The sequence below is a fragment of the Rhinolophus sinicus genome, chromosome 3 (assembly GCF_057876585.1).
Source record: "Rhinolophus sinicus isolate RSI-liver-muscle chromosome 3, RSI-T2T, whole genome shotgun sequence".
In the NCBI taxonomy this organism is placed as follows: Eukaryota; Metazoa; Chordata; class Mammalia; order Chiroptera; family Rhinolophidae; genus Rhinolophus; species Rhinolophus sinicus.
Window position 1 is genome coordinate 154,894,713 of NC_142503.1, and position 16,126 is coordinate 154,910,838.

The window sequence follows — 16,126 nt, forward strand, 5'->3', positions numbered from 1 at the left end:
CAGCCCCTGAAGGCCTACAAGCTTTCAAAAATCTTTCAGAAATGTTTGTGTGTGTGTGTGTGTGTATCCCAAAGTATTTTTAAAAATTAAAAAATTGGAGTGGATGTTCAAAATTAACATTGTCACTAATTGTTCAATTAGGATAACACGTTTTACATTTTGCAGCAACTTGAGGTTAGATTCTTATTTCACAAGAATATCTGATCATCTACAGATGTCAGAAATCATAACTAAATTATATGAGTTTTTCTATTAAAATTTTTCAAGTGCAAATTAAAAAAAAATTTTTTTTACAGTACAAAAAAAATTAATATAAGGCCTGGATGTAACTTAATATGTTTGATGTAGTGTGGAGCTAGGCCTCTGGAAGAGATTTTAGAAGGCCCTATGAGCTGAAATGAGATAAAGAATAGAGATAACAAGAGAGAGAAAAGTGAGTTCTGAGGGAAAAGGAGATGCCTGTTAAGGCAATGTGCCAGGCGCTGTTCCAAGAGCTGAGGATCCAAAAGTAAAAGTCACTGCTCTCCAGAGAGGTCACTATCTAGTAAGGAATCAGATGAGTTCAATGAAACGAAGTGTTAAGTGTTACTAAGGAAGTGTGCGCACTGGCGGTCAAGCTGTGGCGAAAACTCCCAAGGGGACAGGGACTAGGATGACTTCTCTAAGGAGGTGACCCTTGATCTGGGGGGAGTTACATGGGGAGAAGGGGGTGGGGGAGAAAGATAAGAAACATCAAGAGACAAGGAAAGGTGAAAAAGAGGAAAGGAGGAAGGGCTCGATGTGATCGGCGCTCCGGCTATCGGGCCTCGACTGCTAGGGTCTGAGCGCCGTCACCGCCCCCTCTTCTCCTTCCTCAGCGCATCTGTAACCACCCGGGCCAGTGCGAGCTCGGTGGCTGCCGGCTCGCCAGAGACGCCATGTACCGGCTCCTGTCAGCCGTAACGGCCCGGGCAGCGACACGCGGGGCCTGGACGTGGGGCTGCGGGCGGCGCGGGGCTCACCAGCGCGCCAGGTTGCCGCAGCTCGGTCCCGGCTGGGTCGGGGGCCTCGGGCTGGGGCTGGGGCTGGCGCTCGGGGTGAAGCTGGCGGGCGGGCTTAGGGGTGCAGCCCCCGCGCCGCCCCCCGCGGCCCCCGACCCTGAGGCGTCGCCTCTGGCCGAGCGGCCGCCCCCGCAAGAGGAGTCCCTCGCCGGATGGTCTCCGCAAAAACCGGCGCCGCCCACCTCCAGGCGTTTCGCCAGAGCCATCGACAGCAGCCGTGACCTGCTTCACAGAATCAAGGTGCGGCGTCAACGGGGCGGAGGCAACCGGGAACCAGGCTCCCCATCCTGGGCGTCACCCTGGCATAGGGCCCCTCGGTGGTCATCTCCCCGGGCCAAGCAGACCCCACCCCGGGCAGTGGGATTCCCGCGGTCAGCTGCGGAGAAAGACTTCCCGTTTTCTGACCTCCTGGCCTCGGTCAGGCGCTGTCGGGTGGTTGCCCAAGTCCGGGCAGAGGTCACCGCCCTCCTCGGGGACCGCCTCTTTCCAGTCTGGGTGCCAACCCGGCACACCCCTCACCGTTAGCGCCCAGGCCGGCCAGAGCCCATGTGGGCGGGGCCCAGGTGGAGGGGGCGGGGCGGAGCCTGGAGCTTGGTCCAGGTGAGAGCGCTGGTGTGCGAGGTATTTCGACCTGTCTTTGAACTGTCTTCCTTTCCACTTCGCTTTTAGGATGAGGTGGGCGCACCTGGTATAGTGGTTGGAGTCTCTGTAGATGGAAAAGAAGTCTGGTCAGAAGGTAGGCTCAGAACAGTGTTATTTAGTGGCTTGTTTTGTGCCAATCGGTGAATGAAATCTTGCTGTTTTACTGCTTGGAGTGAATCCCTTGAAAAACCACCCATGTTGTAGAGAATGTGTCTAACAATAAAGTATCGGGTTTTCTGTAAACAAGAATTAAAATGTGACTAATGAATAAGTTGCAGTCTTAAAAATGGCTTGTTTCTATGGCCCCTTTTCTGTAAGGACTGGATTTATTGTTCTGACAGTTGTATATAAAACAATCTATTAACTGCATGTTTGTAGGTAACCCTTGTAAGTAGATACAATGTCAGGATTTTTTTCTTTTTTAATTCAGTCAGTAATGTATTGAATCACCTGTTCTGTAAAAGGCACTGTACTAAGAACTGGGTGTATGCATTATTCCTGTCTTAATGAGTTTACGAACTTTATTACTTTCTTTGATTATGCAGAGGTGTCAGCTATTTTTTGAAACAACAAGCTAGAAGCATTGGGAGAGGGATTTCCGATTATTTTATTATACTTTTATCAAATCACATTTTATAACTTGATATACTTCTCCATTTCACACAAATTGGTTCAACTTGTCATCCCAGGTTTTGAGGAACCATACTTTTAGGAAATGTTGTTTCAGACATCACTGAAACAAAGTAGTACTTCTTTACTACTTACAATGGGGGCAGTAGGGTCTTGAATTTAAAGAAAAATGATTCTTCCCCCAAGTACAAGTATAGACTAATCAATATATCTAATTTATGAAAAATATTATAGTCAAAAATTATATAAATTTCAGCTTTATGGGTGAAGACTGTTTTTAGTGCAAATACTTTTCAGCATAACCCACATTTACAGTTTAAAAACAATCATTGTATACCTTTTCTTTCTTTGCAGATCTCAGTTCTTTGTAGCTCTTAGATTTCCACACTTTCAGCCTGTGCAAAAGATGAACTTACAATTTTTTCTAGAAGGAGCTTTAAATTAGCACTACATTGTTTTTCTACTGGTTTGCAGCTGAATTGAATTGGTAGCTAGATTGGGTTTGCGGGACCCCTTTTCATATTTATTTTTATTGGATGGCTATTTTAAGGAATTCAGTGGAAACTCAAAAATCAAGAATAAATATAATCTGAAGAACAATGATGTAATTTATTTAAAATGTAGAATAACCAAAAGATAAGCTAAAAAAAATTAGTATTTGAACCAGTTGGAAAATTGCTATTGTGCACAAGGTACAATTCCATTTAGTTATAAGGTTAAATTGGTGGACTTAACTATTGTCGGTGTTCTTAAGACTGTCGTCCCTTACATGTTAAGTTTTCATTAACTTATAAAGGTAGAATACCTTTTCCTTTTGATAAATACACAGGATGTTTTAAGATAGTATTGTTTCAGTTTTTCAAGACCCTTTTGACCATGAAGCTTATTAATAGTGATTTTTTGCTCTTTTTCCCCCAAAAGGTTTAGGTTATTCCGATATTGAGAACCGTGTACCATGCAAGCCAGAGACGGTTATGAGAATTGCCAGTATCAGCAAAAGCCTCACCATGGTTGCTCTTGCCAAGTTGTGGGAAGCAGGGAAACTGGATCTTGATATTCCAGTACAACATTATGTTCCTGAATTCCCAGAAAAAGAATATGAGGGTGAAAAGGTAATGAAACCCACAGTTCATTTGACAAATGACATGTTAAATGATTTAACAGGTTGCATAGAATTCTTTGGTTTGTTTTTAATTATTTTTAATTTTTTTTTTTTTAGATTTTATTGGGGAAGGGGAACAGGACTTTATTGGAGAACAGTGTGTACTTCCAGGACTTTTTTCAAGTCAAGTTGTTGTTCTTTCAATCTTAGTTGTGAGGGCGCAGCTCAACTCCAGGTCCAGTTGCCGTTGTTAGTTGCAGGCGGCACAGCCCACCATCCCTTGCGGGAGTCGAACTGGCAACCTTTGTGGTTGAGAGGATGCGCTCCAACCAACTGAACCATCTGGGAGCTCAGCGGCAGCTTAGCTCAAGGTGCTGTGTTCAATCTTAGTTGCAAGGGGCACAGCCCACCATCCTCTGTGGGAGTCGAGGAATCGAACCGGCAACCTTGTGGTTGAGAGCCCACTGGCCCTTGTGGGAATCGAACCAGCAGCCTTCGATGTTAGGAGCAAGGAGCTCCAACTGCCTGAGCCACCAGGCCGGCCCCCTGTTAATTTTTTTTTTTTTTTTTATCCAGATGACAATCAAGTGGGTACTTTTCTGAAATTTGAGGCTAAAGATCTGTACGTGACATATTTTTCCAGCAGCAGTTTAAAATGGAGAATATTACTGAGGTATTATTCCAAGGCTATGAACTTTTTAATTATAATTTAATAATGTAATTGAATGTTCATGTTTTTACAATTAGGTTTCTGTCACAACAAGATTATTGATTTCCCATTTAAGTGGAATTCGTCATTATGAAAAGGACATGAAAAAGGTGAAAGAAGAGAAAGCTTATAAAGCCTTGAAGATGATGAAAGAGACGATGGACTCTGACCAAGAAAAAGAGTTAAAAGAAAAAGGAGGCAAAAGTAATGAAAAGAATGATTTTGCTAAAGCTAAGATAGAGCAGGATAATGAAGCCAAAGGCCGGAATTCAAAACCTGTCAAGAAAAAAAATGATTTTGAACAAGGTGAATTATATTTGAGAGAAAAGTTCGAAAATTCAATTGAATCCCTAAGATTATTTAAAAATGATCCTTTATTCTTTAAACCTGGTGAGTGTTAATTCCTTCTCTTAACAAAGTCATCATTACTGGAGTGTTAATTGTTAGGAAATCCAAAATGATACCATCCTGAGGGCATTTGATGTGGCTGAAGATTGTGGCATGGATTTTGCTGTCAGTCCAGTGCCTGCCTTTTGTCTGTGTTTCTGAATAGTTAAGAACTTAACATGTAGTTCCTGCCTAGCATCCAGGTAGTTATTTAAATTTAGCCTCACAGAGGCTTCCAATTTAGTGGATTCTCAATATCAGGATATTTGTGGAAAAATTATGGAGAAATGTTGGAATAATAGTTCTCCAAATAAAATTTGGATCAAAGTTGACGTGATAAAGTATTGCTAGTATTTTACTATTTAGTTAGAATTTAAATTGCTTAACTTATTTTGTGCCTTCATTCCTTAAAGAATTAGTGTTACTCAATTTTATTTCCCAAAGAGTTAATCTATAAAAATAAATATCTTTGTTTTTGTATATTTTTTGGTATGATGCCTATTGAAACCACTTAATATCTTTAAATGTACCATAGGTTTATTTACTTTTATTCCATTTCATTTTAAAAGTTGTCTTTACCATGAATAGATATTATGTAGGTATAACTAATAAGGACAAAGAAATATAATTATGGATTTTGTCTTAAAAAATAAGATTCTCACCCATATTTAGTATAAATGATACAATGTACATTTCCAGAATCCAAAATGAGATAAAGGTATATATTTGAAACAGTACATATACTTGAATATGTATTTGTATTTTAATGTGTATTTGAAAGGGTTTTATATCTACATATGTTTTGTTAAAATAACTTATACAGCTATTTATGCCTTAAACAATGGGTAGTAGGTATATTAAGAACAAGACAATTGACACAAGAATCCAAATTTGCTTTTCTTTCCCTGCCTATTTTGTTGCCAGTTTGAAGGATTTTTGTGATGTTTAGGGAAGGATTTATTTATTTCATTTTCATAGAAAGGAGTCGATTTATGTGAAATTTTAAGTATGTTGATCATCATTTCATTCATTCGTTAGGTACATGGAATAAGCAGGGCCATTGCAAAGCTGACTAAATTTAATATAACATCCATGTTTTATAAATGCCGAAGTAAAATATTCCAGTTTTAAGGTATACCAGTTTTCAGTGGGAAAATATTTTACATGTTTTTAAATAATAATGAATCATTTTCTTTTTTTTTTTCTCCATGCAATGATGCCTCAAGGTAGTCAGTTTTTGTATTCCACTTTTGGCTATACCCTACTGGCAGCCATAGTTGAAAGAGCTTCAGGATATAAGTATCTGGACTATATGCAGAAAATATTCCATGACTTGGATATGCTGACAACTGTGCAGGAAGAAAATGAACCAGTGATTTACAATAGAGCAAGGTAAATAAATACTTTTGGTGTGTCTAGCTATATTACATCTCAATAATATGTTATCAATTGAAAGTCAAATTTTCCTTGTCTCCTTTCCAAAATCAACTTGCTGCCCCATTTTGGGAGGTTTTCTACATGTCTGTTTTTCCATCCATAAAGTGAGGGAAACAAAACATATTTGTAAAGTACCCCCAAGATCCTTAGATGAAAAGCATCAATAATAATTTAAACACATGAATAATTAAACCAAAATTGCACCTGTCGGGCATCTATAATTTGTTCTTCATTCATCCCTTTTCTTAAATGTTTTATAAGCTAATGCTTTCTTTGTTTACTTTTTTATTTTTAATTGTTTTAACTTTTATTTCAAAATGATTGCATATTTATAGAAAAGTTAAAAGAATAGTGTAAAGAATTTCCATATACGCTTCCATATACCCAGAGTCCACAAATGTTATCATTTTACCACATTTACTTTAACTGTCTTATCTATTAATATATTTTTTTCTTGAACCATTTGGAAATAAGTTACAGACATGGTATCCCTTTACTTGTCAATACTTCAATGTGTATGTTCTAAAAACAAGGGCATTCAGGGTATTAATACTAACACAATGCTTTTATCAAATCTACAGACCTTATTCAAATTTTGTCAGTTGTCCCAATAATGTCCTTTATAGCAGAAGTCTCATGATGCCAATTTGTCCCATTATTGGTGATGGTAATTTTAATCACCTTGTTGAGGTGGTACCTGCCAGGTTTCTCCACTGTAAAAGTGTGAACGTCATTTCATTGAAATACATCAAATGAAAAATTTACCATAATTTTTACCAGTAATTTGTAAAAGGGCATTGGGAGGGAATTTTGAAGCTAATGACTAATAAGAGTTTTATGGTTACAGTGTTTTCCATTTTACTCAAATTATTTGGTTTGTTAGAAAGGTAACATTTAACAAATCAACTGTTGCATATTTCCATTAGTACATGCTTTAAATGGCTTAATGGTACTGGAAAGAGATGAAATGGTGGAATATTTTTTAGCTTTATCTTCCTGTCTCCACACTAATTTTGTTTAATGTTTTGTTGTATTTAGTTAAATTACCATTTTAAAATTACCAGCTTATTTAAAGGAATTAAATGTGCATTGTTAGTCAGGCCTGAAAGAGACTTTTTTTTTTCTGGACCATAAGGAAATTGGGTTAGCTGCAAGCAATGAATTTTAATTTTTTAAATGGCCTGTAGTTCTCAACTAGTTCAGACTATTAGGGTTCATTATTTTTAGGTCCAACATTATATTCTGCTGGAACATAAGAAAAACTGACAACTACCAGAGGTTGTCAATTGAATCTAAAAAAGATTCTCTAATAAACATGGCATAGATGTATGACCTTATTTTGATTTAGATCTAGGCATTTGATAATGAATGCCTAGACTTGCATGTAAGGGAGAAAAGAACATTATGTATCCTTGAGCCTCTTTTCTAAGCTGAAAACTAAGGCTATGAATGTACAGACTGCAGAATAGTTGTCATTTATTTTCTATTTTCTTAATGATTGATTAATTTGACTTGCACAAAAATCAAAATACAGAATATGATGAAGAGTTCATTTTATTTTATCTCCCATTCTTTGGAAAAAGGCAGAGTTTCCATTTATATTGTAAAAGGTTCCTATCTGCCCTGGGTTTTTTCTTTAGATTTTGGTAGTACCCAATGGTGCTAAAGGGATATTTGGTTCATTTTAGTTAGATTAAATGGGCTGCTGAAATAAAATTAGGTGCAGAAAAAAAGGAAATATTGTTACCTAGGAAAATGTTCTATCCATTTGCTTTGTTTTTATTTTACTTAATACAATATCTATGTGAGCCTCTAAAAGTCAACTCTGGTTCTTTTTTTTTCTTTGGTAATTATTTGAAAAGAGCTTACAAGGACCACCTTTTTTGGAGAGTTCAGGGAGTAAAAGGAATCATTTCAAACATATTTTTTTAAAAAAACCCTTAAAGTAAACTTAGTAAATGCATATTTCTAGTCATTTGTTTTATAAAATTTCCAGCAAAAATTTTCAGCTTTGTTATTTAGCCTTTTGAGTCCTTGGTCATAATCATAAATTAAATATGCTATCCTGACCATAAATTAAATATGCTATGCGTTTTAGAGTTATTGTACCCCAGGAGTAAATATTTATTGTCTTCATCACGTCTGTGTGTGTATATGTATGTGTTTAAAATAGTGCCTCTCAGTGTCTGTCACCTATTCAAGGTATTTCCCCAGAACCCCTCTCCAAAATACTACTTAGATTACTTTGGCCAGAATTCTAGCCACAGGCCACACTTAGCTATAAAGAATGCACAGATGTAGATTTCTGTGGTTATATAATGTTATGGTGCAGAATCTGGAGATTCTTAAATAAGTAGGAAGAGGCTGTTTGTCATCTGGCATCATTCCATCAGTTTAGTTACGAAGATGTCCTAGTAACTTACTCAAGAATTTGTGTCTATATCCCATTCTTTTTAGAGCAGAAATTCCTTAAGAATTTGAAATAAAGTTATCTTCCAGCTGAAAAAACTTATTTTCATGAAAAACCATTAATTTGCCCTCTGTGAAAAGGAATCAAGGGATTACAGTCTAGAATTTGGCTATTTAAAGTTTAGAACTCTAGACTAAAGTCTGGAAATTCTCCATAGTTTCCTATTTTAAAGGAGGAATGACTGAGGAGTCCTAATTTCCAGCCTTGATGTAAGTGGTTTAAAATGCTTTACTGTTAAAAGGAAGTTACACAAAGCTGATTATTAGCCAAAATATACCGGTAGTTCTCTCCTAGTTCACAAACTTGGGGTTCACTCTAAGAAGTATGTGTCTCAATGACAAAATGTATTTCTATTATTTGGCTTCTCTCAGATTTGATTGGCTTAGAATTACAAGTGTAATCATTGTTTAGGCAGAAAGTAATGAGGACCTAAAATATGATAATGGCTACAGGAATGGAAGGAAGAAGAACAAAACACAAAGCAGAGATTGAAGAATAGGAGTTAGCGTCCTAATGGATATGAGAGTTGAGGGCAAGATAGTCAGCCAAGGTTTTAATGGAGAGGAGAAATATGACAAAAAGGTTGGGAAGAGATTAGTTTAGTTTTAGTTTTAGTCATGTTCATTTTGAGACATGAGAAGTCCACATATCAAGTCATTGGTTCTCCAGAGAGCATATTAAGATTCTCTGTAGACTTTTTTAAAATCTTCAAAGCACATGCCTATGGCCACCCCTGCTTCACCCAATATTATGACTTGGGCTTACAGGGGACATATAAGAATCTTGAAGGAAGAAAGAGGAGTCATTTTTCAAACTATATATGCCCACAGGCTCTCCAAAGTTACGAATTTTGAAGGGAGGGTATAATTTTGGGAGGGAGGAAACCCAGAGGTCATTCTGATAAACAACTCTCCTGCCCGTCTCCAAAACCAAGTTTGAGAATGACTAATGCTAGTAGAAAATCTGATTGTAAATATGGAACAGAGGTTGTGGCACAGATGCAGATTTATAGTTATCTGTATAGAAGAGGCCTGGGAAACTGGAGCCACTGGTGACTGGAGGGGCACGGGAGTTATAGGACTGAGAGCTGGAGAGAGCTCGGAGCGCAGGGCGGTGGGAATGTCAGCAAAGTGCTGTAGGGGGCACACAGCATGCGGTCTGAAAGGGGGATTAGAAGATCCCACAAGAGAGTAACCCACAGAATGTGGTTTGGTAGTGATGGGGGCACGGAAGCCAGATTTTAAGGAATTGAATGAACGCAGAGGGTGAGTACATAGAAAAAACAGCATGTGTGGACTGTGTTATGTAGGTAGGTAGTAAATGAGGAGAAAAAAAGGACTGGTAACTGGAAGATGTAACAAGGGTAAAAAAGATAACAGTTCCCCTTCCCCCACTTAGGATCTAGGAAACTAGAGCATTTTGTGAATTAAGGTGAAGGAGTCCAAGTTCCTAGCATGGCACAGAAAGTCCTTTGTGACCTGTCCCATGTCTGCCCCTCCAGCATCAACTCTTGTGACTTTTCCCCTCAAGCTCTCTGCTTCAGCCAAACTGAACTGCTTTGATCCGCCGGCTGGCCTCTGTGAACAGCCGTTGTAATAAGGCTCTTTCACTGAGCTCAGGATTCCTCAAATCCATCTCTGCTAGTCATTCCACAACCTGCTACTCAAAGTGTGGCCCAGGGGCCAGCAGTATTGGCATCTGCTGGGAGCTTGTTAGAATTGCAGAGTCTCAGGTCCCTTTCTAGACCCACTGAAACAGAATCTGCATTTTAACAAAATCCCCAGGTGACTCATATGGTGCTTGGAAATTTAAGAACTGTCCAACAAGACTGTTGCCCCCTGAGAGCAACCACAGCATGTGGTTTTACTGATCTCTCCAGTGTCTCTCCATTAAAGATTTGGCCAACAAATGATTTCATTCAGCTTTCATTTACTGAGCACTTCTGTTCTGGATCAGGGACTCATCAATGCATAACGTAGATGAGGTTCCTGCACTTGTGAAACTTGCATTCTACGGGAAGAGACAGACAGACATATAAGCAAACAATTTAAGATTTTCAGATATTGATATGAAGAAAATAAAACAAGGCAATGGGATATAGAGTAACAAGGAGAGGACGAGGAGTGGAATTTATTTACCATACATTGTTTTCAGGCCATGTTAGTTGAGCTGAGACATGAATGACGAAAGCAAGATTGCTTTGGTGCAAATACAGAAATAAGTCTCGCGTGTGAAAGAAGCAAGTCAAGGTGTTACGAGTGATGAGATCAAAGTAGTAAGCGGGGGTAAATCATTTTGGACAGTGAGTTTCAATGCTGTTAGACCCACTGCTCCTTAATTTAACAAATATTTTATAACACCTCCTTTAATGCCCTGAAATGAAAGTCATAGATCATATAACTGACACTTAGTACTCTAATTAGAATGTAAGAAGAAATAAAATGAGTATCATTTATAATAGTAGATATTTCAATGTTAAAGTTTACTCATGACAACATCAGAAGACAGTCACATGCAACTTAATACATAAAAGCATTGTAAAGGTGACAAGTGTCAGTGTAGACCAACACAGGGATATTGTATTGGTGCTTTAACTCATGCCCTTGGTGGCCAACTCTGGCTAAAGTTTGAACAAAATAAAATAGTCTTTCTTCAATTTTTATGGTGGTTACATTTTTTAAAAAAAACTCACTGTAGAGTAAAAATGCGCAATCAGTACTTTGTGTTTATACTATATAACACAGAGAGGGTTCTAAGCTCACCTGGTTATAAACAGATTTTTATTTACATGAATATCTGGTGTGATGGTTGCAGGTCTCGCAGCATATGGGAGGATGCACCATTGTGTGGGACTTTTCCATACATCGCAGGACATCCAGGCCCCTTGGGCCCCTCTCTGTGTCACTCAGGGCCCTCTAGGACTTGTGACAACTGAAAACATTCCTCCACAATTTTTGCTTATGGGGTTGGTACTGCCTCTTTTGAGGTCCACTGATTGTATTGTAGACCGTGGTAAGAAATTTGGGTTTTATTATCATTGCAGTGGTAACCATTAGAGGGTTTTAAATGGTTGGGAGAAGGGGGAGACATAATCTCTGGCTTCTGCATAGAGAATGGACTGCAAAGAGGTAAAATAATCTAAAAGTATAACTGGTGAAGCAAAGTTGTAGAGGCAAAGATGTAGGTAGTGGAATTAGTCTTCAAAACAACAGGAAAATTTCTTAAGTGACTCTAGAGAGAAGGCAAAAAGAATGGATGATGATGTAAATACATTTTGAGATAAAGATGGGAGTTTCCAGCTCACTTTGGAGGAGTTTCCAGCTCCCTTTGATGACCTCAATCTTCTCAGTATAACAGAGGATATAGTTGTCTGCTGATTGGGCATGAGGTAGAGTAGAAGGCTGAGGGTGGAAGAGCTAGGGAATAGCTAATATGAATATACCAGGGAATGACCAGGGAAAGATCTGTTAACAGCAGTGAAGACCCTTAGCAAGAGTATGGATTGATATCTCATCTTTGTTATATGAATTTCCACAGCCTTTCTTGACAGATAAGGAAACAAGGAGAGCGGTACCGAGATGTATTCAGGACTGGTGGATTGGTGTAGAATAAGGTCAAAAGAGTGAGGAACCTAAAGGTGCTAGTGAGACCACCGCTGAAACAGTTGCAATGGCTGATGGTACCGTTCAGGCTAGAACAGAAAAGCAGGTGAAATCATTAGGATCTAACAGAACTGGAGAAACTGGAAAGAGTCCAGGAGGAATAGGTGGAGGTCACAGTGAGGGCCGAGAGCATGTTCAGTTGGAGCGCTGGGACAATTGGAAGTGATAGGAAGAAATTTTTCAGTTTGAGACCTTAGAGAGAAAGCAGTTTAAAGTAATGGTGGATTCCAGTCTGACAGTGCTTATAAATATCCAAAGTAGAATGAAGATCATTAGAGGTGAGACGGTCAGCAAACTGAAAACCTCAGAGCATCGTTTTATTCTGAACCTTGAAAGAAAGGATCCTCATGAGCCAAGTTTCAGTTTTTTTGTTAATTATTTTCCGATTTCATTATATTTACCTAATATTTGTGGTACAGTCTCCTCACATTAGAATAGAAACTTGGTGATGTCATGCACCTTGTCTCTTGTTTAACACTTTATCCCAGCATCCAAGCAGTGCCGGGCACATGGTGAGTGCTCCACAGTAACTGCTGAGAGCATGAGTAAATCACAGCTATCACTTATTAAGTACCTGCCAGAAATATGCAAGGTACTTTGTGCATATATTCCTAACTCTGCAAAGTAGATATTTTTGTCTTCATTGTACAAGGTAGGATGCTGAAGCAGAGAGGCAACATAGAATAGAGATGCCAGTCTTCCTGGGTGTGAATCCAACTCTACCACTTACAAGCTGTGTGAATGTGGACAAGCTATTTATACTCGATGCCTCAGTTTCCTCATCTGTAAAATAGGGATTATAATAGTACCTGTCTCCTTACAAATATTAGCCTTATTCCTGCTGTATACACTTTTAGTTATGTGTCCCATGATTTGTTAAGCCCAAGGAATATCTACCAAACCATAGGAGGTTCTATATATGCATGGGGAAAATATGTCGTGTGTAATAGCGTTAAATTTTTGCAGTTATTAAAAGTTTGATAACACTTTTTTGCAGTTATTGAAAGTTTTGATAACAGCATGGGTAAGCCATGCCAATAGAAAAACAACCCACTTCCTATGCTTTAATTCACATGTAATTAGACTAGTTTACTCAGTTATCAGTGTTTCATTAGGATCTGAATCATACTAAAAATTAGTGGTTGGTTTCTGACAATGTATGATCACTACATTGAAATATAATCTGTCTGATGTATACATTTTCCTATTCATTTTCATGTGTAAAGTCAATAATAGACTATTAAATTTTTAATGACCATTCTTATTTCATTTTAGATTTTATGTTTACAATAAAAAGAGACGTCTTGTCAACACACCTTACGTGGATAACTCCTATAAATGGGCTGGTGGTGGATTTCTGTCGACAGTGGGTGACCTTATCAAATTTGGGAATGCAATGCTGTATGGTTACCAGGTCGGGCTGTTTAAGAACTCAAATGAAAATCTTTTACCTGGGTATCTCAAACCAGAAACAATGGTTATGATTTGGACACCAGTCCCTAACACGGAGATGTCATGGGATAAAGAGGGTAAATACGCCATGGCATGGGGTGTCGTGGAAAAGAAGCAAACATATGGTTCTTGTAGGAAGCAGCGGCATTATGCCTCCCATACTGGAGGTGCAGTGGGTGCCAGTAGTGTCCTGCTGATCCTTCCTGAAGAACTGGATGCAGAATCTATAAATAACAAGGTTCCCCCAAGAGGAGTGGTTGTTTCTATTATATGTAACATGCAATCTGTTGGCCTTAATAGCACTGCTTTAAAGATCGCTCTGGAATTTGATAAAGACAGATCAGACATACCTTAACATCACAGGTGTAAAATGAACTGTTTTGTTTTCTAAAACGTTAACTAAAGTTCCAAAACACATGAGATTTTTAAGAATAAATTTGTACTAGAGTATAATTGAATGCAGAGAGTTATATACCTCTAATTGCTTAATTTTGTAATTGTCTTTTATTGTAGGATTAGTGCTTTATACTCAGGGAAGTATAACTATTGTGTTTACTTTTTGAAAAAAATGTTAACTCTCGAAATAAAACATTCTGATAAAAATATGTACTTTTTGAATATGCAATATAGAGAAATCTCATTTAATAAGAACCTGTAAATATTGTTCTTTTTTTTGCTTTTTTTTTCATTCATCCCCTTACCCCCTCCCTTTTGGTAACTATCAACTTGTTCTCTATATCTATGGATCTGTTTTGCTTATTCATTTGTTTTGTTTTTTAGATTCCACATATAAATGAAATCATATGGTATTTGTCTTTCTCTGTCTGACTTATTTCATTTAGCATAATACCCTCTAGGTCCGTCCATGTTGTTGCAAATAGCAAGATTTTATTCTTTTTAATTGCTGCGTAAGATTCCTCTGTGTGTGTGTGTGTGTATACCACATCTTCTTTATCCATTCATCTATCAATAGACACCTAGGTTGCTTCCATATCTTGGCCATTGTAAGTTATGCTGCAGTGAACACAGCGGTGTATATATCTTTTAAAATTAGTATTTTTATTTTATTTGGATAAATACCCAGAAGTGGAATTTCTGGGTCATATGGCAGCTCGATTTTTAATTTTTTGAAGAATCTCCATACTGTTTCCATAGTAGTTGCACAAATTTACAATCCCACCAACAGTGTATGAGGGTTCCCTTTTCTCCACATCCTCACCAGCACTTAGTTGATTTTTGGATGATAGTCATTCTGACAGGTGTGAAGTGATATTTTACTGTGGTTCTGATTTGCATTTCCTTGATAGTTAGTGATGTGGAGCATTTTTTCATATGCCTGTTGGCCATCTGTATGTCCTTTTTGGAGAGATGTCTGTTTGGTCCTCTGCCCATTTTTAATTGGATTGTTTGTTTATTTGGTGTTAAGTTGTATGAATTTCTTACATATTTTGGATATTAACCCTTTATTGGATGTATCATTTGTGAATATCTTCTCCCATTCAGTAGGTTGTCTTTTCATTTTGTTGATGGTTTCCTTCACTGCGCAAAAGCTTTCTTATTTTGATGTATTCCCATTTGTTTGTTTTCTTTTTACCTTGCTTGAGGAGACATATCTCAAAAGATATTGCTATGACAATTGTTTACTGCCTATGTTTTCTTCTAGGAGTTTTATGGTTAGGGGTCTTACATTTACGTCTTTTATCCATTTTCAATTTATTTTTGTATAAGGTATAAGAAAGTGGTTAAATTTCATTTATTTTTGCATTATCTGCCCAGTTTTCCCATCACCACTTATTGAAGATACTATCTTTACCCCATAATATATCCTTTCCTTCTTTGTTATAGATTAGTTGCCATATAAGTGAGGATTTATTTCTGGGCTCTCTATTCTATTCCATTGATCTATATATCTGCTTTTATGCCAGTGCCACACTGTTTTAATTGTATCTTTGTAGTATAGTTAGTTTAACATTGGGGAGTATGATACCTCCCACTTTGTTTTTTCCAAGGTTTCTATGACTACTCAGGGTCTTTTGTGGTACCATATAAAGTTTAGGATTAGTTGTTCTGGTTCTGAGGAGAAAGCCATTGGTATTTTAATAGGGATTGCATTGAATCTGTATATTGCTGTAGGTAGTAAGGACATTTTAAGAATATTAATCCTTCTAATCCATGAGTTTGGTATACATATCCTTCCATTTATGTGTGTCTTCTTCAATGTCTTTCTTCAGTATCTTATAATTTCCGGAGTACAGGTCTTTCACCTCTGGTTAAATTTATTCCTAGGTATTTTATGCTTTTTGATGCAATTGTAAATGGGATTGTTCTCTTACTTTCTCCTCCTGGTCATTCATTGTTGGTGTATAGAAATGCAACAGATTTCTGTATATTGATTCTGTATCCTACAACTTTACTGAATTAATTTATTAGTTCTAATTGTTTTTTGGTGACATCTTTAGGATTTTCTAGACATAGTATCATGTCATCTACAAATTGTGAGTGTTTTACTTCTTTATTCCCAATTCGATGCCTTTTACTTTGTTCTTGATTGCTGTGGCTAGGACTTCCAATACTATGTTGAATAGAAGTGGTGAT

At 37.7% G+C, this 16,126-nt stretch overlaps 1 protein-coding gene across 4 annotated transcripts; it reads left to right on the top strand.

Moving 5' to 3' along the window:
* Positions 1-754: 754 nt before the first annotated feature.
* Positions 755-14,340, top strand: LACTB (lactamase beta). 4 transcript variants are annotated; one of them, XR_012494726.2, is made up of 6 exons: positions 755-1,280; positions 1,710-1,776; positions 3,234-3,424; positions 4,162-4,513; positions 5,741-5,902; positions 11,232-13,348. XR_012494726.2 is itself a non-coding variant. In XM_074327611.2 (6 exons), exons 1-6 carry the CDS (start codon positions 918-920, stop codon positions 13,884-13,886), a joined length of 1,587 nt encoding a protein of 528 aa, XP_074183712.1. In that variant the 5' UTR covers positions 760-917; the 3' UTR covers positions 13,887-14,340. The 4 variants fall into 4 exon arrangements, 2 of the variants coding, with proteins under 2 accessions (XP_074183712.1, XP_019610929.2); XR_012494725.2 differs by lacking the exon at positions 11,232-13,348 and adding an exon at positions 13,355-13,492 and having other exon boundaries at positions 756-1,280; XM_074327611.2 differs by lacking the exon at positions 11,232-13,348 and adding an exon at positions 13,355-14,340 and having other exon boundaries at positions 760-1,280; positions 4,162-4,429; positions 5,737-5,902.
* Positions 14,341-16,126: the final 1,786 nt, after the last annotated feature.

Coding starts and splice junctions, on each gene's coding strand:
- LACTB (XM_019755370.3), top strand. CDS start 918: ATGTACCGGCTCCTGTCAGCCGTAACGGCCCGGGCAGCGACACGCGGG. Junction 1,281..1,709: donor ACCTGCTTCACAGAATCAAG/GTGCGGCGTCAA, acceptor CTTCGCTTTTAG/GATGAGGTGGGCGCACCTGG. Junction 3,425..4,161: donor AAGAATATGAGGGTGAAAAG/GTAATGAAACCC, acceptor TTTTACAATTAG/GTTTCTGTCACAACAAGATT.